This window comes from Balaenoptera borealis (assembly GCF_965194805.1).
Source record: "Balaenoptera borealis genome assembly, chromosome: X".
Taxonomy (NCBI): Eukaryota; Metazoa; Chordata; class Mammalia; order Artiodactyla; family Balaenopteridae; genus Balaenoptera; species Balaenoptera borealis.
In genome coordinates this window covers 108,553,398-108,577,605 of record NC_138881.1, presented here as the reverse complement: position 1 = coordinate 108,577,605, position 24,208 = coordinate 108,553,398, and the positions used below count along the sequence as shown (strand labels likewise).

General features: G+C 44.8%; 1 protein-coding gene across 1 annotated transcript in view; it reads left to right on the top strand.

Annotated features, from left to right (window-relative positions):
- The first annotated feature begins 8,735 nt into the window (after window positions 1-8,735).
- Window positions 8,736-24,208, top strand: part of ZDHHC9 (zDHHC palmitoyltransferase 9) — a 32,091-nt gene continuing 16,618 nt past the window's right edge. The window contains exons 1-4 of the mRNA XM_082376224.1: window positions 8,736-8,939; window positions 9,291-9,358; window positions 10,540-10,841; window positions 20,823-20,983. Of these exons, the coding sequence (XP_082232350.1) occupies window positions 10,675-10,841; window positions 20,823-20,983 (328 nt within the window). The 5' untranslated portion in view covers window positions 8,736-8,939; window positions 9,291-9,358; window positions 10,540-10,674. The remainder of the gene's footprint in view (window positions 8,940-9,290; window positions 9,359-10,539; window positions 10,842-20,822; window positions 20,984-24,208) is intronic.

Genomic DNA, 24,208 nt, shown 5'->3' with positions numbered 1-24,208 from the left:
CAGTGGGGGAGAGCAACAATATGCAAGATAAATAATTAAAATATATAGTATGTTAAAAGACAGTAAGTGCTACGGAGAAAAAGCAGAAAAAGGAGACAGGGAGTTCTTGGGGGCGTGGGCCTGCAATTTCAAATAGTGTAGCCAGGGAAAATCTCTCTGAGAAGGGGAGATTCTGAGTAAGGACCTGAAGGAGGTGATAGAGCAATCCATGCAAATATCTGGGGGAAAGAGCATTCTAGGCAGACAGAACAGCTGGTGCAAAATGGTCCTGTGATAGAACATGTCCAGTTTGCTCAAGGAACAGCAAGGAGGCCACTGGGGCTGACGCAGAGTGAGCAAGGGGGAGTAGCAGTAGATGCAGGGCTTGGGAGATGCTGAGGCAGATGACTGGCTGAGGTCTAGTAAGCCATTGTAATGACTTTGGCTTTTGTTCTGAATGAGATGGTGAATTAGAAACACCTTGTTTTTCCTTCCTGTGTTTCTCCTTTACTCTCACACAACTGCCATACTCACAACACTTCTGACACCAGTTGTGTATGTGGGTTTCCCTAAAACAGGCAATACTCGGTGCCACCAGCTGGGAGTCCTACACTTTAACTCAATTCTGACACTTTCTACCTGGAGGGAGCATCAGATTGCACAGGTTAAGGGCTCAGTCCCACAAGACTACTGCCTCCCCCCCAACTTCAGATGCCAATGGTGAGTTCAGGTTGTCACCTCTACTTTCGACTGATGGGCTGTAAGTCTGAGGTTCCTATGACCCCCTCCTCGGGTTCAATTAATTTGCTGGAGCAGCTCACAGAACTAAGGGAAACACTTACTTATGTTTGCCAGTTTATTATAAAAGGATATGATAAAGGATACAGATGAACAGCCAGATGAGGAGATACATAGGACGAGGTCTGGGAGGGTCCTGAGCGCAGGAGCGTCTGCCCCCTTGGAGTTGGGGTGCATCACCCTCCCAGTATATGGATGTGTTCACCAACCTGGAAGCTCTCTGAACCCAGACTTTTGGGAGCTTTATGGAGGCTTCATCACGTAGGCATGATTGATTATTAACGCCATTTCCAGCCCTTCTCCTTTCTCAAGAGAATGGGGGGTGGGACCGAAAACTCCAAGCTACTAATCATGGCTCTGTCTTTCTGGTGACCAGCCTTCATCCAGGAGCCAGCCAGGAGCCCACCCAGCGCTGCCTCATTAGAACAAAAGACACTCCTATCACCCAGGAAATGACAAGGGTTTTAGGATCGCTTTGCCAGGAACTGGGGGGCAGAGACCAATAAAATTTTTTTCTATTATTTCACAGACGGGAAGCCATTGGGTGGCAAGGTCTGAGTTAACTTTTAAAAGAATCTCTCTAGCTGCTGTGTTAATAATAGACCAAAAGGGGGCAAGGGTGGAAGCAGAGAGACCAGTAAGGGGAGTGTTGTAATAATCCATTTTGTCTAAATGATACGTCCTTCCTTGGTTGACCAGGTCTAGACATCGTCCATCTAGTGACTTCCTGCTCTAATAAATGGAGATTTAGCTCACTTACACTGCAGCAACCACTTCTCTCTTCCTCCTAATACATCACTCCTTTTAGTTCCTCTATTTAATTCCCTTCCCAACAGACAACCATTTTAATGCGTATCTTTTTGTTTGCATGTCTTTTTTGGTTATCTTTGTGCCTTTATATAAGACACATAAATCTCTATTTCTTGTTCCATCATCTATAGATCGAATCTCTTGAGTCTATGCTTTCTAAAATTAGAATATTAGTGCCTCTACACATCCTTCCACCTCCCCTAACTTCATCTACCTTTCAATTTCTGTACCCTATGCTTCTTCATTGTTTGTTGACATTTACTTTATACTTTGTAATCATAATTAAGTTTCCGGTGATTGTCTCTAGGTTGGATTCCAAAGGTTAAAAACTGAAAAAGATAGTGTTTGTCTTATTACAGTTGTAGAGTTTTCAGTGTAAAGCCAAGAATTGGGCCTTGTTTACATTTTCATGTTACAACTTCCATCAATTATTCTATATCACTCCATGTTCTAGTTGTCTTCATTATTGGAAAGTGGCATTTTTGAACAGTTTTGTATTTTCCTTGAATTTTTTTTTGGCCTAGAACAAAACTTTATTTAAGATTTGACTTCCTATGTAGGTCCTTCCTTAACAATTATGATTCGTGATAAGTAGAATTTAATGAGTAAAATTATGGTTTTTAACATGTCAGACTTCAGATTTTTCAAATGCTGAATAGAACTTCCCAAATAAATAGGAGCTGTTTGTTTTCAGTCCCATCGAAAACTACCTTAATGATGAATTGTGTATGAATGTCTTTTTTGAGCTAAAAAGGGAAAATAAAGTACCTCCAAATCATTAGGTAAAACTATAGAAGAAAAATGTTGTTGCTTTGGGGTAGGAAAGGCCTTCTTAAATAAAAATTGCAAATATAAAAAAAAAACTTTAGCAAATTTGACTAAAATAAAATTTAAAACTTTTACACAAGATGTCTTAAAGATAAGTGATAAAATAGGAGAAAAAAATGCAATATGTGTCAAAGAACTGATTCAAAATTTACAACAAACTCCAATAAATCAGCAAAAAAGACACCAAAAGGTAAAAAAATTTTTAAATGAGAAGCAGATATATATAAGAAAATTTTAAAACAGGAAATAAAAATGGTCAAAAAACACATGAAAAGATGCTCTACCTCACCAATACCTGGAGCAATTAAAACGAGATACAAGGGCTTCCCTGGTGGCGCAGTGGTTGAGAATCTGCCTGCCAATGCAGGGGACACGGGTTTGAGCCCTGGTCTGGGAAGATCCCACATGCCGTGGAGCAACTGGGCCTGTGAGCCACAACTACTGAGCCTGCGCGTCTGGAGCCTGTGCTCCGCAACAAGAGAGGTCGCGACAGTGAGAGGCCCGCGCACTGCGATGAAGAGTGGCCCCTGCTTGCTGCAAATAGAGAAAGCCCTCGCACAGAAACGAAGACCCAACACAGCCATAAATAAATAAATAAATAAATAAATAAATTAATTAATTAAAAAAAAAAAACAAAAAACGAGATACAATTTCTTAACCATCGACTGGCAAACAACAAGTGTTGTTGCAGGGAGGAAATGCCTCTTTTGTCCGTTGCTGGCAGGTGAATACGCAGGAGGCTTTGTATTTTCCTTGAATTTTTGATTGCCTTTTTTTTTTTTTTTTGCTGTGGGTCGATTAAACATATGCTGTCTTTACCATATCTCTGCTATTTTCCAGCTTTCTCATTTTGTCTAGTGCTCAGAATAAATTCTATTTGTCTAGAAGCCCACTTCCTGTGTTAATTCTATCCAATTCTTCACATTTTCACATTTGATCCATGGACTTCTTGTACAGATTTTGTTTTTCTTGGCGTTTCTTCATTGCCTCTTTTTAGATTATTTCTTGCATTCTGTGCCTTTATTGTATCTTCAGTTTTCCTAGCTCTTAATCATACCATCTCTTTTGCCAACTTCCCTTTTTCTTGGATGCCTCTTTTTATGTTCTGTATGGTGTTTTTCTGGGCTGGTTGGTTCCAAAATCAGCCTTAGTTTTTGTGTGTTCAGTCAATACCGTTTCCTCCAATTTCTGTCTTCCAGACATTTGTGAAATATACTGTCATCTAATGCCCCTCTTCTCTTCTTTGTTATGAGCTTATGCCTTTTTAATCCCTTTACTATAATTCTAATGGTGTCTTAGGAGAGAGTGGATATAAATGCATGTGATCATTCTGCCATATTGAATGAGAGGTATACAGCCTTATAATAATTTTTTAAATCTTTCTAAGTCCTAAAATTAATAATACTCCTTGCAACTAATTCAGACATGAAAGAAGTGTGTAAAGTAAAACTTAAAAGTTTGTTCACCACTCTCACTCCTCAGAGGTAACCACTGTTCAGTAAATATCCTTCCAGACTTTTAAAATAAAATATACATACATAAAATCATACACTTACACACACAAAAGGTTTTTTAAATTTTGTAAAGTTTGGATTTTATAAAAGTTTAGATACTTGGTTTTTAAACTTAGTATATATTGGGCATACTTGATGTCATTTTTTAATGTAAAATCTTTATTGAAATATATACACATACAGGAAGGTGATAGTCTACTCCTTCCTGTGTATACAGTTAAAGAACTTTTTGTTTGCTAACTTTTGCAATGACAAACAATGTTATAGTGAACATCTTTGTACATATATCTTTGAACATATGTGCTAGTATTTCTCAGTAGAAGTAGGATTGTTGGGTCAATGGTTATATAATGTAAAAATATTAAGAGATACTACTGAACAGCCTTACTGAAAGATTTTTCCAATTTCCTCTTCTATCAACAGTATTTGAGAGGGTACACCCTTCTGAGGCATGCTCTCCTTAAAAGGTTGGAGACTCTGCTGTGCGTGGTTGAGAATTGGACTCTGCCCTGTTTCATGTTTATCTTTAATGACTTCACATGAGCTGGTCTTTTCTTGCTTAGAATATTTGAAGTTCCTTAGAGCCTGGGATCATGTCACTTACTTCTTTGGTATTTCCCATAGTGCCTAGTACAGGCTGGGCAAACTGTGGGTGCTTGACACATACTTAACGATTGACTGACCGATAAACCAGTTTATAGTTTTGGGCTACACAATCCCTTGAGGTCAGCTCCTGGAATGAGAAGGCTGGGCAGAGTGGGAGGCTAGGGCTGTGCTGGGTCAGTATCAGATGCTCTCACTTAGACATCAAGTTTAGACCATAATCTAGGAACCTAAACTGTGAGCACCTAGCACAATCCCTGGCTCAGGGATTAATAGAGACCTTAATAAATGGTCTCTATTGATGTCATTATGACTCCTGTTTAGTGAGAGGGTAGTCTTAGGACTAGTGTTGAGGGCTCTGGCACAGCATCTAAAATCATTCCTGGTGGATTCAGAAATCCACAATCTAGAGATGAAATAAAATTCAGAACCAGCGAGAGCAGACAGGCATCAGAGGCAGAAGCAGCGGCTGGGTTTGAGCAATTTAGTTGCATTGTGATAGCACCTTCCCTGTCACCCCAGGCAGTTCTTATTGGACTTTTTGTATGTTTGGCTTTCACACGGTGGCATCTTTAAGGTGCTTCTCAGTCTCTGACAGGAGCCAACAATCCCAGCACAAAGATGTGAACACAGAAGGTGTGTAATGAAAGAGATGCCATTGATCTCTCACCTGTTGAAACAAATGATGTGGAGGCAATATTGAGGATTCACTTGAGGTGATGGTGCTACAGAACAGCCATTCCACTAGACCAAGATTACATCCCAAGCTTTTCCCAAGCAGCAGTAAGTTTCCCCGGGGATTGAGAAACTAAGTGGCCAGTCAGATAAGGATTAATTTCAGTGACGGATTTAGAGGGTCTGTAAACATGCGGCACATGGATGACAAGGGTTCGACAGAGTGAAGAATGGGTCTCCTTCTTCTTACCTTTCTCCCCCAAGTCAGCAGTGCAGGTAAAGGAGGGAGGTGGGAAACGGCAGTTACCACCGACGTCATTAGAACGTACAACATTGGTTGTGTTTCTCCTATATGCCAGACATTTAGCACACACACATTACCTCCAATCCCCTTTATCACTCTATGAAGTGGGCATTAGCTCTATTTTACAGATGAGGAAATTGGCTCAGAATGGAGAAATTACTTGCTGTAGTTTACACAAGCTACTAAGTAGCAGAGCCAGGATTTGAACCTGGGTCCTTCTGGCTGTAAAGCTTTGGAGCTTTCTACTATGCATACCATCATGTCTCTTCTGCATCAGTGATAGCAGCCCGGGCGTCAGGGAAACAGCTGTTGCTTAAGAACACTAGTTGGTCATGTGTGGACAGGGTGTCCGTGGTTCTCTCCTTTGTTCATCAATTCATTCTACAAATATATGTTTATTTATAGCCGGAAAGTAAGGAGAGGAGAGCAGGCCAGGTAGGTGAGGTGGGAAGGGACACTTGTGTGGGGAGGAGAGCAAGGGGCATGGAAGGGTTGAGGCTAAAGTAAACAGAGAGAAAAAAAAAGGGCCAACAAGAGTTGACCGCAGGATGCGGACTAAGTTTTGGGGTCTGTTCTTGGATACAGTACTGAAGGGGTCTCTGGGTGTTTACAGAAGAGATGTCTGAAGCAACACTAACAGGCAAGCTGCAACCCAGTGGCGGCACTCAGGATCTGAGGCTGTTCAGACAGCACTTTACACCTACACGCCATGAACACACACTCACACAGGAACCATCAATATGGAGACAGGTGTTTTTAAACAAGCACACCAGAATATATGTGACCGCACAGTAGAAGCCTAGACCTTTATTCCATACCGTTTCGAGTGCTCACCATGTGACTGTAACTCCCTTCAAAGGAACCAACACCGATTTGGATGCATGAAGTCTAGAGATTTGTGGAAGAGCAAACAGAAAAAAGAAAGAGAAAAGAAAAAAACGATCTTAGTTTATAGTCACAGTGTAGTTGGGCGTGTGTATTAAGACTTTCGGGATTATAGAAAACAATGTAATGACATAGAAGGAATCGGTATGGAATGTTTGTCCATATACATTTTCCTTATTTTTCTTTTAAAGGTGAGCACAAATAATAATAGATTGTAATAAAGCAAGCCTGACCTACACAGCCACTTAATCCCAGAGGGAATGTGACCCAGAGGAGGGAGGGGCAGAGCTCAGGAATGTGTTGCCGGACACATTGATTCCAGGACGCCCCGGGCTTCACATGCACCTGAGATGTGGACAAAGTATGTTTGGATGCTGTGGAGGTTTCTTTTTGTCCGCTCCCCAGTCAGGAGGATGGCAGCTGGGGTGACTGTGCCACTCCTAAGGGCATCTGGTGTACACAGGCTTGGGAATCCAGGGGCCTGATGGGGCTGAGGGACGTTCCTCTCCCTTCCATACCAAGTGTGTGCAATACCAGCAGCCTCCAGGATTTAAAGGGGAGAACTGGAGGCAATGATACTCATCATAAGGTTCATAAAGACTAAACCGATGATTATAATCAGCATGAGTGCTGGGGAACAATAGAACCTTTATAAAGACATACTTTCCCCTACAAATTAATTATAACACATCTCTCTCATAAGAGAATTACCTAGTGATTTTTTTTTTTTTTTGGCTGTGTGGGTCTTCGTTTCTGTGCGAGGGCCTTCTCTAGTTGCGGCAAGCGGGGGCCACTCTTCATTGCGGTGCGCGGGCCTCTCACTATCGCGGCCTCTCTTGTTGTGGAGCACAGGCTCCAGACGCGCAGGCTCAGTAGTTGTGGCTCACGGGCCCAGTTGCTCCGCGGCATGTGGGATCTTCCCGGACCGGGGCTCGAACCCGTGTCCCCTGCATTGTCAGGCAGACTCTCAACCACTGCGCCACCAGGGAAGCCCACCTAGTGATTTTTTAATCCTTTAAAATTTTTGATTGAAGGGTGCCATGAAAGTGTCAAATGTAACTATCATTAGGTAGCATTTTGCTTCATATCATGTGGGACCCAAATCCTGTAAAAGGAGAAATAGTTCTTGACCATGCACGTGGTCCTTCAACTAACACAAAAAACTGCTGTGGGAAGAGCTTTGGCAGTCTCTTTTGTATTCATTGCAAATACCTTCACCCTAGAGAAACTTTATTCAAGCTCAGGAAAATAGCTGACAATCTGGGCACTCTCCCTAACCGTGTGACAGGTAAGGAAAGGCCACCTTCAGCCCTCTCTCATATTTCCCGTTATATTTGGAAGCCAAGAGCCATCCTAGTGGAAACAGACCTAGTGTCTTTTAAAGTCTGTTGTATAATATTGATACCATGGTTCTCAACTGTTTTCCCCACTCCAATCTTACTCTAAAGGATGCCACTCACTCAGATGAGTAGCAGTGGCTCATCATGGTAATAACTGCCCTGCTGAGGAAGGTGACAGAAGGAAAGAATCAATGTGGTTGGTGGGTGGAGATTCTGCCTTGGATCCCCGCTCCCCGCTCTCCCCGCCCCGCCCCCCGCCTCATTTTCACAAGCTCTTCAAATCTAATACGAATTTACAAGCATTTTTGGGGCAATCTTTACTTCATTATCTACCTGAAAGAATTTACGTCCTGTAAGTAGAGTTTCTCTAAACTCATCACTGTCAATTTTTTGTTTACGACACTGCAAAATTATTCTATTCTTGGGGACAGTTATCCCTTTCAAGTTCCTTTTTACGTTTGTTTGTTTTGTTCTGAAAGCCTTAGAGATGCAGGCCAGGGTGACTGGGACAGAGGTGGGGTCCCTACCTAGTGAATAGGACTTGGGAGGCAGGGGACTTGTTTTTACGCCGGTAAAGAGTAAAATCCCGAGTCACAGTTGATTTCATGCAAGTAGGGCTGGAGAGGCCCAGGGAGGACCTAGTTTGGGGTGAGCATCGGGATCTGTGAGCCAGTGTTGCTCCAGCGTCTCACGGTACGTGTGGGGGGGAGGCAGGTCCCCTGTCCCTCCTGGTCCCATTGGCACTACCCTTCACCCCAGTCTCTGCGGAACTATATTAATAGAAGGCGACACTTCACACATTGGCGCTCAGACCCCAAAGGGAGTCTGGCAATGGCTTGGCAGGTGGGCACGAAGCCGGGAGATGGGTGGGGGAGTGGGGCGGAGGCATCGTCGAGCGGCGTTTGGCTCAGCCAATGGTAGTTCGGGGCAGGGGTGGCAGAGGCGGAGGCACCGAGGCGGATCAGCCAATGGAGGGCGAGCAACTACTGGAACGACCTGGTGACGTGAGGAGCGTTCCATTCGCCCAGCGGTGGGCGGTTGCCACAGCTGGTTTAGGGCCCCGACCATTGGGGCCCCTTGTCAGGAGGAGGCAGCCTCCGGGCTGGGGAGAAGCCGCTGCCACCTCGGGCGGCCGACGCGGTCCCCTGGGACAGTGCACTTCCTGGCCTCGGTTCCCGGCCGAGTTCGGTCTCCGGGGTTCAGGTAACAAGGGGTGGGGGTGGGGGTGGGGGTCTCCGGGGTTCGGCCGCGTGGTAAGCTATCGCTCCCTCGGCTGCACCGGGACGCGCGGACCCTGGGTCTCTTCTTCTCGGCTAGGCAACTGCCGAGCCCCTGGCCGGGGGTGACTACACGTGGCGGGGCGTGTGTGAGTGTGTACGAGCGTGCGGAGGTGGCGCTCGTCCCAACCTGCCCGGGGCGGTGGTCGGCGGCGTGGCCGAGGCAGGGCGGGCCTCCCGAGGCCGCGCCCGCCGCCCGCCCGGGACTCCGGCCTCGGGCCCCGTGCCGCTGGGCCGGTCGCTGGTTCTTGACGGATTTTGATCTTTGTTCTCCCAGGCCCGGCTCCCCTTCCTGGTCTCTCTTCTCTCGCTGGGCCGGTTTATCAGGAGAAGATTATTTTCCAGGTTAGTTTTACACAAAGGAAGTGTTCTCTGTACCTCTGGTGCCCCCTCCCCTTTCCCAAGCCTTCCACCTTCTCCTTTCCCTGCTCAGTTCCTCGTCTCTCTTGGGACCCTTACCCTCTCCAGTCCAGGAATGATTTCGAGTTGGTTGTTCCTCATCAGTCAGTTGGGCTGCAGGCTTCCGCCTCATTCTTGCCAGCGCGGGGCATGTGGTATCAGTAAATAGAGGCCACAGCACCGCACCTGAGAGGAGGAGAAGGGTGGCAGTGGCGGAGAAAGGCTGGGCCTGGGGATTCAGGATGCTAAGTGGAGATGGTACTTCTGAAATGTCCCAGAAAGCACCTTTATGACTTTTCTGGACTGCTGCCGTGCCCCCCTCCCGCCCCTCCTCCCCCCAGCCATAGCAGAACCTCTCCTGCTTAAGTCAGCCTTTCACCTACAGGTCTGTGATGTGGTTTCATTAAGATTCCCACAAATGTTAGGCTAGACCAGCAAGGTTGGTTCATTTCCCGGACTCAGGAAGTAAGGGGGGTTTGATTAGGGGAAATCTGTTTTGAGTAAATACAACCTGGGTTTGTGTACAGAGTGTCCACAACCTAGCTCTGCCAGAGGATGACTTGTTCCCTGGTGTGATTCACATTTGAGTGGCTAATTGAAGAAAGAAGGCGAAGAAGTGGAGGAGGGGTGGGAATGGCTCCTTAAGGACAGAAACTCTCCTATTATTTTTAGAGTCCTCTTTGTGATGATTATAGAAGAATATGGTATAGTGGAAAGTTCCCTGGACTTAAAGTCAGCAGACCTGTTTTCTTGGCTTAGCTTCGTGGCTTTGTGACCCTGGAAAAGTTATCTCCCCTCTTCGGTCTTCACTTTACTCATTTCCAAAACAAAGTAATTGGGCCTACAACTACAAAATCCCTTCTAGTTCCAAGGTTCTATGATAATCACATCATCAGTATTATATTGGAAGTAAAGGGGTATATTTAAGGAGATATGCTAGCCCCCTTCTCTTTTTGAGAACCTTTAACCTTTTCTTCTTTTAGGGGACAGAAACAGATTGGAAATAAACTCTCCCATTTCTTCACCCCCATCCCTTCAAGTGGTGCTCATCTTTCTGCCTCTGGGAAAGGAAGATTGAACTGCATTTTCTTGTTCCTGCCTCATTTTTTTTTTGTGCTTTTTCTTAGGGCTAGAAATTGGACTTCTGATGATGTTTGACGCAGCGGCAGCAATAGCAGGCAACGTGATTTCAAAGCTGGGCTCAGCTTTTGTTTCTTCCCTCTTGTAATCACAAAACCCATTTTGGACCAGGAATTCCAATCATGTCTGTGATGGTGGTGAGAAAGAAGGTGACACGGAAATGGGAGAAACTCCCAGGCAGGAACACCTTCTGTTGTGATGGCCGCGTGATGATGGCCCGGCAAAAGGGCATCTTCTATTTGACCCTCTTCCTCATCCTGGGGACGTGTACACTCTTCTTCGCCTTCGAGTGAGTTTCCATTGAGTAGAGTTGCCTGATTATGGTTCCCTTGGGTCCAGGGGAAGAACCTTCTTTCTGGAGAGTTTGTGGCTAGTCCTTGGATGGCTGTCATTGTCCTCTTGGGCAATGTCTATAGGTCATGCCAACTGAATTCATTGCTTTGAGCTTATAGCAGAGTATGTGCCTCCTAAAAAGACCAAGACCTTTGATACCAATTTTATAGCACTGATTTGGGGCCACCCCTGGAACACTTGGGAAATAAAAGAGTTTGTCTTTATTACTCACCTCCCCTTTTCAGTGTTCTCCTTAGGTGCTTAGTGACAGACTGCCTCTTCCCTACCCTTCCCGAGCCTAGGGGCACTCCCCATGGTCATAACTCCACCCTGTAATACTCACTTATTCTGTTATTCTGGGTCCTATTTCCTTAGGGCTCAGCTCTCAGCTAGCTGTTAAATTGAAAAGCCAACTGAATTGGGAACCTGCAGATTGGTTCCAGCCTCAGCCGTGCCACAGTCTAGCTGTGTGTGTGGCACATATGTGCTTATTAAATGTGAGTTGCTCTTTCTTTCACTCAAAATCGCTCAACATAAACAACTCTCTATTCTGTGTGTGCCTGATACCAGCCTTGGAGTTATTTTTTCTGTGATGCGATAGCTAGTACTAGAGCCACTGTTTGAAGTCTGTGTAGGTCACTGCTCAAGGGAAGTGGCCAGTTGGATTCTAGGGTACTGTGGCATGACTCCTGGGTATGCTGAGAATGCTGTACAGTCTAGGGGTGGGAGCAATGCTAATCGCTTTGGGATTACAGCATTACGAGGAAGGCCTTGAGGAGCCAGGAGGTGTGTTTGTGAACTGTGAACCACACCTAATATGAGCCTGCTACAGTTCCTGTGCTCCGGTGACCTGGAAATGGAGCTCCCATGAGGGGGTGTGGCCATGGGACGGAGGACGGGGCTTCTTGGCCAGACTTTGTGGGTAATTAAAATGAGCTCTGGTCTCTTGGGGCTCATTTTTGTCTTTCTTCTATAAGGGCTTCAGGCTTACCCAATGCATCAAGAGTGATTTTTTTTCAGGCTGCTTTACCGGACTTTTTGATGGTTGCAGCTGGCTTGAGTAACAGCAGAGGAAGGAGGGGGACGTAGTTTATAACAGGGCTAGGAAAGTAAGGTCAGAGGACCTCTTTGTCAAAGGCACTTCTGTTGCTGCTATTGCTGCTGACTTTGTAAAGTATTTGGCAAAGTCAGACACTTTGATGTTGGCTTCTTAGCTGCTTTCCAGTCTGAGTTTCATGGCTGAGTGTGTGTGTGTGTACCTGTGTGTGGTACAAGTGAGCGTGTGCAGGTGGGCAGGCATATGCATAACATTTAAAAAAATGTTTCCCCACTCCTTACCCTTCTCCAAGTTTTCTTTGCTTTATTCCTGCCTTGCTTCTTTTTGGAAGTGCAGAGATGAACTCTGCTTTCTATCATTCTCACTCCTTCCTCTGTTGAATCACTAGCTCTTTTTGCCACCCTCCCTGCCCCGCCCAGGGTTAAATTGTTGTGGTTGGAACCATTCAAAACAGAGATGGGATTTGTTTCTAGACCCTGAGTGAGCTGGTAATTCTGGGCCCAGGAAACCTCTGGTTTTACTGGCCAAGGGAACTTGAAATTTGGAGCTACTGGCATTTGGCCCTTTTTGCATCTGGGAGCCAGACAGAGTCTGATATGGATCTGTTCCACTTCGGCCCTGAAGGCCTCTGAAGAAAACTGCCTGTGGGATGAAGCTTGTAATTAGCCAAGTTACTGTTTGACAGAGGCAGGTTGGGTTTTCTACCAAGATGACTTTTTCCCCCAAGTTATTTCTTGCGCTTTGCCCTCAGATATGAAGGGTGAGGTTGTTTGTAAACTGCCCTGGGTTCCAGCTGTCTGTGGGGTAGAGTAAATATTTTTGAGGGTAGGGCTGGGGGAGGGAGTAAGAAGGCCGGAGGGGAGAAGGAAGTAAACGTGTTAGCTGAGCAGTGGAATGGGGAAGTCTACATCTGACCAAAGGGGAGAGGACCCTGGCAATGAATCCTGTTTTTACTGAGAGTGGTAGAATCTGTGTTTGTGAACGTGCATGCATCTGTCTGTCATATGCAGACACACAGGCACTCTAGGTGGCGGCTGCCTTGAGCCTAACCAATGACAGGCTGTACAGAGGACACCAGCATGCCTCTGAGGAAGGAAGTTTCTTTCTGGTCGACCTTTTTCTTTGGGGTCTATAATTTACTACCAACCACGTGGTGATGGATAGGGTTTGGGGGCAGAATATGGGCTCCTTCGCTAGTATGAGAACTTAGGGAGACCTCAAGAAATCAGCTGATCTAGCCCCCTGCCTTCAGGCAGTTGAGGATGTCTGAACCACCAGTGACAAAGGACTGTCTCTTTTCATCTTTAAATTGTCTAGGAGCGTAGACTATACATCCCCTGGCTGCTGCATTTTGGCCTTGAGGAAGAAAGTTCAGATCTTGAGGCACATCTGGACCTGCATTTTAGTAACAGCGTCCTGCTTGCAGCAGGTGCATAGGAACGAGTGCGAGGTGATTTATAACCACCCATGGCACAGCCCTGGGTCAGCCAGATGGCTTGAGAAATCTGGTCAGGCGTGTGGGCACCCCTTGATGAAAAACATGCAGTGTTAGTAGTGCCAGTGGACATCTTTTTATTTTTGGATTTTGCCTTTACACGTTTAGATTTCTCGAAGGAGGGACCTGTAATTTTCAGTGGACAGACAGTAGGTTGAATACGTAAAATGAAAAAAGGTGGTCCATCCAGGAGCGAGTTAGCTCTGTATTGTTAGAGAAGTGTTTCCAAAGAAGCTGGGTAGCCATCTCTCAGGGCTGCTGTCACAGAGTGGATTCCTGCCCAGGATGGGAAATTGGGCTAGATTATCACTAGGCCTCTTGCAACTCTTAGAGTCTGAAATTCTATATAACTCTTGTGTCTGTCTGGAAAATTCAAATACACACACAGAAAAGGAGGGGATAGAAGATTACTAGTAGGTAGCTGTATTTTAAATGTAATTGTATCTATAGTAAATGTCTTTGAATTTTGAAGCAGAGTGTAAATTGTACGGTGCTTCAAAAAAAGAATTTCCTTGCAAGTAGAGATTATCATACTAAGTGAAGTAAGTCAGAAAGAGAAAGATGAATACCATATGATATCACTTATATATGGACTCTAAAATGTGACACAAATGAACCTATCTACGAAACAAACAGACTCAGGGACATAGAGAAGAGACTTGTGGTTGCTGGCGGGGGTGGGGTGGGGTGGGGAAGGGATGGAGTGGGAGATTTGGGTGAGCAGATGTAAGCTTGTATATATAGAATGGATAAACAACAAGGTCCTACTGTACAGCACAGAGAACTATATTCAGTATCTTATGATAAACCATAATGGAAATGAGTATAAAAAAAAGAATGTATATATAACTGAACCAGTTTGCTGTACACCAGAAATTAACATAACATTGTAAATCAACTATACTTCAAAAAAATACTTTAGTAAAAAAAAAAAAAAAAGAAGAACTTCCTAATGTATTCTTAGGATGAGGTATTTAGGAAGTGTGAGCTTTGAGCACATGAACCGTTCTCAGTCCTTTCTGCCCAAACCCTGTCCAGCTTGTGTGATGAACACATAGCAAACAGCTTGGCCGGGAATGTCAGGACACTATAGCAGAATGACACTGACAACCTGTGAGCTGTCCAGCTACTGAAAGGCTATTGTGGTATTTAGTCAAATTCAACTTCCTCATAAAGCTTGGGGAAAGGACCAAGTGCACTGTGTTCTGGAAGTGGCTTCCTAGCTGTGTCTTTTAACGTTGTGACCAGATCACTAGTGGGGTCAAGGTCCTGAGACTTCTCTTGTGGCAAGAATGATTGTGTGACTCTTGACCCCTGAAGTAGAAGTAATTTGCTGCTATGATCAGTGCTTATGCCTCACTGTGCTGTATCTAGAGGAAACCGTATCAAAGGCACTATCAAACCCTGTTGGACTGACCCTCCTGGGTGCTCCTGATGTACAGAGGAGTCATTGAATTGGATGAACTGACAAAGGTTTTGTAGCACTGCTTAGTAATTGTCCCACTTCTAGCCTATTCATATTCTACCTCTTTTTCAAGTCCCTTCTTGAGTCTTCCTTCCTTCATGAAATTTTTCTAGTAATTTCTGCATTCTCAGAGTCCTGAGAATGTACATACCAGTCATTTGATACGTAATTATATGACATTTTTTATATTTCTGAATTCTGTGGTGATTACACTTCGAGCTCTTTCAATGTCAGGGACCATCTTCTGTGTCTGTGTGGCCCCCACAGTGCCCCCTGCCAGGCCTTTCGTAGAGTAGGTGATGAATAAATGTTGCTGAATTGATACATTCTGGATGCACTTAAAATGTAACAGTCTTGACTCACAGAATCATAGAGTGATAGAGCCGGAGGGGGCCTTGGAGACTATCCCCATCCTTTTGCAGGTGACGAAACCAAGTCTGCAGAAATGGGGTTATTTCATCAAGATCGATCGGCCAGCCAGTGCCTTTATATGACACTACTTTTCATCTCATTGTTACTTTTTGAATACGGAATCCTGAAGACGCGCAGATTACTGAAGATGTGCATAGTGCCAAATGCTGGACCGGCATATTCTGGGGTCTTGCTAGCTAGTGTTTGTGTTACCTTAGTGGACTCCAGGTTACTTTGGCCTCCCTAGCCCATGCTCCTAGAAAACGAAGGCATCTTTGTGGAAAACTGACAGCGTTCCAGCATGGCATTCTGGTAGCCTTGCAGGGACAAGGGAGCCCATGTGTAAGTGTGAACTTAGCAAGTAAGCTTTGTGTGTTACAAGAGATTATCACTGCCGTCGCTGCTCCTAGTCCCTGCTGCCAGGGTGAGGACAGCTCAGAGAAAACTTAAGCAGTGTGTGCTCCCTACCATGTTACTCTGTGGGTGATGGTGATGAGAGGGACACCATGTCCCCATGGACAGGAGCAAGAGAAGAGGCAATCTGATAACAAACTTAGCAGGTTTGAGGAGACACAGGGCTAGGTAGACCAAAGCCAGACTCTGACATGGCAGAATATCTGTGCCTATAGTGACAAGGTCCAGGTTCCTGAATTCCTTAGGTGAGATTAGGAAGAGGAAAAAGTGACTTTATCATGATCTCTAACCAAGAGAGTATTCTCTGGAGAGCTGCTCTATGGAGGTTCAGTCTTGTGCTTATCCCGCCCAAGATTCTGTCTGTGACTTGGCCAACCAAAGACAGTTTTAGAAAGGCATCATTCTGTTAACAGTACTTAGCTAAACTCAACTTCCTGATAAAGCACGTCCCCTGGAGAAGGATTGAGTCATGTCTCCTGAACAGTGTGCTTTCCGTTAACAATTCTTTACGGTTCTGTCATTCAGAATTCATCTGTATATTTTCAGCCTCTACTACCTTTTGTGGTAATGAGTTTCACACTGTCAGTCTCCACTGAATGCGTCTCCCATCTTTTGAGAATGAGTCTTAATTGAGTATAGTGATCGTCTATTTTAGGAAAAGTGAGCACGAAGAACAGGGATGTCCCTAGCATGCCTATATCAGTTGAGATGTTTATTGAGGGAGAGGAGTCCTAAATCTTCCTCCTCAGAGATGCCAGAAGTGGTATTGTGTTTAAGAACAAAAAAAAGGCATCTTAAGCCTCTTGCAATAACAAGAGGCTAGTGAATTCAGGGTAATGAGGGAGATGTGTCTGGAATGGAGCAAGGAGGAGGCAAGAACCTTATGATAATGATTAGATAAGGCCAGTTAAAGGAGGGCCTCGGAATACTGGCCTGAGGAGTTGGGGGCTTAATATAATAGGCAGCAGGGAATTGTTCTACGTTCTCGATCAGGAGGATATTATAATTGAAATTTGTTATATTTGTTATAATTGAAATGTGAAATTTATTATTATAACTGAAATTTGGCAACTACTTAGCAGGTTCGCCTGGATAGAGATTTTGGCCTTCCTCAGTGAGAGGATGGCTCATTGCCTCACAATTGAAAAGGTCCCTGTTTGGTTAATTTTCCCCATTGCTCCTGGAGCAAAACAGGGTTATGCATTTTCCTTTGACCTTCACATAGCAGTAAATCTGGAGGCTGATATTAAATTATGTTTTTAGTGTCCAAGGAAACTTTTTCCCTCGTAGCAGACTCTGAGTGTCATCAGAAGAATGTTGAACCAGTCTTATGGGTGGTTGTACATGTTTCCTGTGCTCTAGAGGTAGGTCATATGTAAAAGGACAGACAGCCGTCCGTATCAGGGAGGACTTATAGCTAAGGCTTATTTCTGTTATCTGGGATCAAGGGCCATTATGGGGCTCTAACCCTTGGGCCATTCCTGCTGTTCCAAGTACAGCTCTTCCTTAAAGCCAACCTTAATGGCTGCTCTGGGAGCAGTTTCAAGCAGCCATCAGCTTCCCAAGAGAGCTCTTCTCTGACCACTTACAGTCCTTAGAGTCTGACTCACCATGTGAACACTTGATTATTGGTCTTATCTTATTTAGCTGTTTCATATGTTAGTTATGTTTTCCTCAACAAAATTAACTCCCGTTTCTCTTGTTCTTCATTTGTTAGACCCATAAATACTTGTTGGCTGATTGATTGCATTGATAAAAGGACAACAACAAAAAACACAGCCAGAAAGCTATTAGGGAGACTTAGAAGCAGAGTACAGAACACCAGTCCACCCTGCCAGTCTGTGAGGCAGCCCTGCCATGGAATCTGTCTGGTTTCTTACCAGCTCCCCTCATGAATCTCTTTTGAGTTTTTTCGTGTGAATTGAAGTCTGTGTCATTAGCATTGTCCCTCCAGTGAACGCTAGTGTGCTAGGGATGGGGGCTGGGACATGACACACCAGCTCAGCCTGGCACTGCTGGTTACTGCTGGTCAGTACCACCATGTGGCCCATGAGACATGTGGGAGTCCTGTCGTCTAGTCCAGCTACGGAAGCCTGAGGCCAATCAAGACGTTGGTAGAGGATGGCTTAAAATGATGATGCCTCTTCAGGTGGCAGAAATGAAGACTTAGTGGGCACATGGTTGCATTTATAAGATTCACAAGGGAGAAAAGCAACTTCTAACCCCCTGGTACTCTGAAGACAAAGGAGAGTTCTGTGTCAAGAAGTGTATGGTTATCATTATTCGTATCGATATAGATGGAAAGTACTACGGGGTTTCAAGAACAGCTTATATTTGTGGATGACAGATCCAGTGTTTCACTAGGACAAATTCGTGATGCTTGAGGATACTCCTGACTTTTGAGGTCGATACTGGGAATTACCCCCAAATCTTCACATAGCTTATTCCTATACAAGACAGATCTCTAGCTTACTGCAATTATGGGACTGACCTAGGTGGGTATTAAAGACAGACAGATGGGTTGTAGTTCACAGTGGTCTTAGCCACTGGCTCTCTTATTTCCTCTTATTCGGGGTAGAAAGGCCTGCGGGTCCCACATCTGCCTTGCCAGCCACACCCACTCACTAGTGACAACTGGCTGCCAGTATCCTTGTCTCTGGAGAACAATACAATGGGCCTGTTGTGTACTTGTTGACATACAGAGTGGATTGTTTTAGCAGGTGCAGATGATAGTCTGTGTGGAGATTACAGAGACCTTTATCCTTAATGGCGTAGTGTAATTGAAATCTAAGTTGTCCTTTGTCCGGTCAACAAGCAGGTGTTGAAATGGGACTTAGTTAAGCTTGGTCCTTCTGTGCATGGGGGCGACATTAGTATGTGTGTGGGGGGTGTGTGTGTGCGTGTGTGTTCTACCTTCTCTGTATCCTTTCCCTCTAATAAAACAGTTTAAACTCCCTTAGGTGGCCAATCAGATGGCTCTGATTTTTCTAAGGGTTTTCGTTGGAGACTATACACCCAGGGCAGTTTGAATCCTGGAGACGTCACTTCTTTGTTTTCAAGAGTGATTTGAGAGATGGGCAGTGACGAAGAAGATGGCTGTTTTCTGTCAGCGTGGTAATTTCATTTGGCTTGTTTGTGAAACGGAGCCTCGTGATTCTCCTGTGTCCCTTTGGGTCCCTGATAAGTGGAGGTGACTTTTCTGAATTCACTTCTTAATTATCTGTACCAGTGAAGGGGAACAGTGGAAAAGAGGGTAATCCACAAGCTAGTGATATGCAAGGACCTTCATTACCCTGAACTCAGCCAGATCCTACCCTTGGCTTTTAGGAGAAGGAAGAAAATCTTACAAAAGCAAGCTAAAACCGAGGATTTTATTAAAAAACAAACGAGCAGGCAAGCAAACAAAAAGCCACAGAAATCATTTTGCAAGTTCACTCCGTATGTTCACCTTCGTGGCAAACTGCTCAGTAAGTTGGTTTGCACTCCCCATGCAGTCGTGTGTGTGGCACGGAGGCAGGGGGAGGATCTCATGGGGATTGTTCCAAACCTGCAGCGAAGGTACAACCCAGGGTTAAACGTTTACTCTGAGTGGACAGCAGCTTGCTTAATCCCTATGCAGATGAGATAAGCCTTTTTCCTTAGCTTACTTTCCTCACTCTGCCTCTGGTCCTTGCTCATCCACTTATAGTCTGCCTCCAAGAGAAGATGTCTATGTTGAAGGAGGAAATATGCCTCAGGAGGAGGAGAGTAAAAATAGGTCAGTGGTAACTCTCATCACGTATTTCCATTTATTTGGTTTGATACTCAGTTCAACTCGACAAGTATTTGTTGATAGCCTCTTTGTTCTCATACTTGTATTAGGCTCTGGGAGATAGAGAACCGTGATGATAATGTTAATAGCTGACATTTACTTAGCGTTTACTATGTGTCAAGGGCAGTTCTAAGCACTTTATTTCTATTCATGCATTTGAACCACACAACCACCCTATGAAATACTGTCATTATCATCCTCATTTCACAGATAAGGAGACTGAAGTTAACTCAGTTACCCAACTAGGAGCTGGTAGAGCCAGAATTCAAACCCAGGCATTCCCACTTCTAAAAGACAAGGTTCTTGCTCTTATGAAGTTCAGTTGGGGGAGTTGAGGTCAACATAGTGAAAAACAGTGCAGTTTAGGATAGGCCTTTGGAAGAGCCAAGACCTCGCTAAATCCCAGATTCTTCAGCTATTATAGATGTAGTGTGAGAAGTGGATGCTGTAATGCGCCTGAAGAGCTTAGTGCATATGGTGTGTGCTCAATAAATTGTGGCTGCGATGATGACAGTGACGGCATTGATGGCTTTGGATCTGAAAGACGAGTAGAGCGGGGATATCCAGAGAGAAAGAGGAATGGCCTTCCAGGTGAATTATGGAAAGAGGGGAAGAAACATGATGTTGAGAAGGGGTGCTAAGGAGATACAGTTTTCTTATTCCCTTGCTTATGGTCACTAGTCACCTACTGGCTCAGCTCTTTGAGGAAGGAAGAGGAGTGAGTGGATGTTGCAGAGTCAGTCAGCAGCCCTGAAGCTTTTCACTGGCCTTCAAGCACGCTGGACATACCGTCTATCTGACACTGGGACTCTGCTTCATGACTGGTCCTCATCTTTTCTTCCCCCTCCTTGAGCTCAGGCCTAATGCCAGATGAGTGGGTATGAATAGCTCTAGACATTCCCAGAGTGAGAGCAACCTATGGTGCTTACAATCCAGGTTCAGTTGGGTCCCTGACCTGAACAGGTATGAGCCTTTGCTGAGGTACAGAGGAAATGTGACCCCCAGCAGGCTGATGGGAGGGACTGGGCTTGAGGGTAGCGGAGGTTCCTTAGGCTATCTTCTGTATGTTATAGGTGGCATCAATCAATGAAGTATTTGTTGAGCGCCTAGAATGTGCAGAACCAAATGTTAGGACTTTTCAGTAATTCGAGAGAAGTAAAAAATATGGTCCCTGTCCTTGAGGTACTATAATTTTGTTGTGGAGATCAGATTGACATACCGGTAACAATTCCAGGTCAGTATAGGGTAGGAATAACTAGATGTTCAATTGCTTGCTTTCTTCAGATGCCGCTACCTGGCTGTCCAGCTGTCTCCTGCCATCCCTGTGTTTGCTGCCATGCTCTTCCTTTTCTCCATGGCTACACTGCTGAGGACCAGCTTCAGCGATCCTGGAGTGATCCCTCGGGCCCTACCAGATGAAGCAGCTTTCATAGAAATGGAGATAGGTGAGTTTTCTAACCAGCTGGCAAGATATTGTACAGTGGGTGGCTTTGATTAGTAAGGGAATGGAATCATAATTGTAGTTGCAGACTAATAATCACTTCTAGCCTTTTCCCTCTGAGATCCTGAATCTGAGATCATTACCACCCTGTGAAGAACGTGAACTTCATTCTTCCCTGTTCTGGGTTGCATTTTAGGAGGGATTTCTTACCAAGGTCCTGCTGCACTGTTCCCAAGAGGATTTTTTAAAAAACTTTTTGGGGGTCGTCAACTCATTTGATTTTTTTTTGTATTTATTTAATTAATTTATTTATTTTGGCTGCGTTGGGTCTTTGTTGCTGTGCTCAGGCTTTCTCTAGTTGTGGCGAGCAGGGGCTACACTTCACTGTGGTGTACGGGCTTCTCATTGCGGTGGCTTCTCTTGTTGCGGAGCACAGGCTGTAGGCGCGTGGGCTTCAGTAGTTGTGGCACGTGGGCTCAGTAGTTGTGGCTCACGGGCTCTAGAGTGCAGGCTCAGTAGTTGTGGCGCACAGACTTAGTTGCTCCGCGGCATGTGGGATCTTCCTGGACCAGGGCTCGAACCCATGTCCCCTGCATTGGCAGACGGATTCTTAACCACTGTGCCACCAGGGAAGCCCAACTCATTTGATTTTTTTTCAAAATTATTTATTTATTTATTTATATTTTTGGCTGCGTAGGGTCTTAGTTGCAGCACGCGGGATCTTTCGTTGCAGTGCGTGGGCTTCTTTCTAGTTGTGGCTCACAGGTTTCTCTCTAGTTGTGGCACACGCGCTTCTCTCTAGTTGTGGCATGTGGGCTCCAGAGTGCACAGGCTCAGTAGTTGCGGCACAAGGGCTCTCTAGTTGTGACGTGCAGGCTCCAAAGCGTGTGGGCTCTGTAGTGTGGCACACGGGCTCCAGAGCACGTGGGCTCAGTAGTTGCAGCACGCGGGCTTAGTTGCCCCGCAGATGTGGGATCTTAGTTCCCCGACCAGGGATCAAACTCGCGTCCCCTTCATTGGAAGGTGGATCCTTGACCACTGGACCACCAGGGAAGTCCCTCATTTGATTTTCTTGATGAAAACTATAAACCTCTTCATAAAAATATTCTTATATGCATCACATACATACAATTTTGGATATAATTTCAGGGATTTATAGATCTTTTGAGGCACGTGAGTGGGTTTCTAACCAAGAATTCCTGCTGTAGGGGAACACACAAGATGAGAGGGGACAGGAACCATTGGGAATTCTAGGAATGGTAAAGGAAGTGGTTACAGGCTAATCACAGTACAGTCTGCAGCTCAGGGTAGGGCTCTTTGGGACAGAAATGAAGAGCTACACTAACCAGGAGCCAGGGTGCCTTCATGAATTGAAGCAGAGCATCCCAGGACTCGAGGAGGGGAGCTCCTGGGAGACTCCTGGAGCTCACACTGGGAAAGAAGGCTCTGATGCCAGTTCTAGGAGGGACTGGGAGCCCACCAGATCCAACAGTGGTGCCTACCTAAATTGTTCTCAAATCTGGTACCCAAGTAGCTCGAGTCAGCATCCAGGCCACGTACAGTAGAAGAAAGGGACCCAGGACTTGTAAGACGAAAAGCTGTACCAGTGGAGCACCAATCTGTGGTTAGCCTTTAGTTCTTTCAGGTGCTTTGTTGTTGTTTGTTTGTTGGGATTTTAATATTTTATTGAATTAAAAAGACACAAACACATTGGGGTTCTAATAGGTATTATATATTATTTTTGAGAGAATTTACATTTGTATAATTATTATGTATAATTATCCCCAAGAAGATAGTACATCTTTCTGTATTTTTAGACTGAATTTTGTGCCCTTTAATAGAATTTTTATACTTTTTTTTAACATAGTTTCTATACTTCTCATATTGAGTTTATTCCTGTTTATATGCATGCTATTGTCAAGGAAATATTTTCTCCCAGTTCTAGTTGGTTTCTTTTTTTCCCCCCCACAGTTTTATTGAGATATAATTGGCATATGACATTGTGTAAGTTTAAGGTGTACAACGTTTAGATTTGATACTTTTTCAGATTGCTTTGAAGGCTTCCAGCTTTTGTATTTCTTTTGTTTATTTAGCTGTGTTTATTTAGCTTCTTAGTGGATTTCTTTTTGAAAAATTTCAGCCTGTTTTAGTTGCAGTAAGGGGACATAGATTTGTGCACATCTGAGCTCAGACTACTTAGGGGTGGGGAGAGGGTGGGAACTGTGGGAAGGAAACAGAGGCGAGGTGTGTTGGCGCAGCTGGAGTTGGGGGAGACCTGGACTAGTTAGGAGCAAGATAGGAAGGGACAGTTGTGAGTGTAGTCTTTTCTCTCTCTGGGTTAGTCTTTTGTCGTCCTCTTTCCATCACGTATAGAGAAACTGAAGGTCAAGGCAGTGCCTTGACTTGATCTTGCCTCTCACAGCAGGCTGTTAGCAAGGTTAGCTCTGTTTTGCCAGATTGCTGGGCCCAGGGCCCAGGCTTGAGCTGTCAGGTTGTTACCTCTGCATTTAGCATGTTTCTCTCAATAGTAGAGTGCGTTCTTGAGTTCATACGTATGTTTATGTTAGCAAGTTTTTGTCAACTTACATTCAGCCCTGTACTGGGTATGCTGTGGGTAGGGGCTGGGTGGGGGAGAGAAGAAGGCATGTGGTTGGTTCCCTTGCATCATAGCGTGCCTCATGGGGAGGGAGAGCCTTGAACTCTCTCCCAGGTGCCCTCATGTAAAGCACATGCAGAGGAATGTTAGGGTGGCATGCTGGTACTTATATCATCCTCTAATGAATAGCTATCCCCATTCTTTTAAGACTTGTGTCACACTGTTATTGTTTGATTTCACAGCATCCACCCCACTCCGCAAAAAAAGGAAAAAAGTTCCATATGGCAGATATTTTTAAAATCAAAGTGAATTGAAAAAATATTCTGTTTTTAGAATTATCCTGCACAGCAAGGGTGCAATGAGACAGGCACTCTCATATGCTGCAGATGGGCGGGTGTGCAAATTGATACAATCTGTCTCGGAAGCAGTTTCGCAATAAGTGATATGGGCTTTAAGGGTTCATACCCTTTGAGCCAGTAATTTCACTTCTCTCAGGATTAGCTAAAGGAAATAATCAGAGGTTTACACAAATACTTGTAGAAGGATTTTTAATGCATCATTTTTTCTTTTTCCTAGCTATTTTAATGCCAGCAACTTCATATATTACTGCTCAGACTTCAACATGCTTTTCTT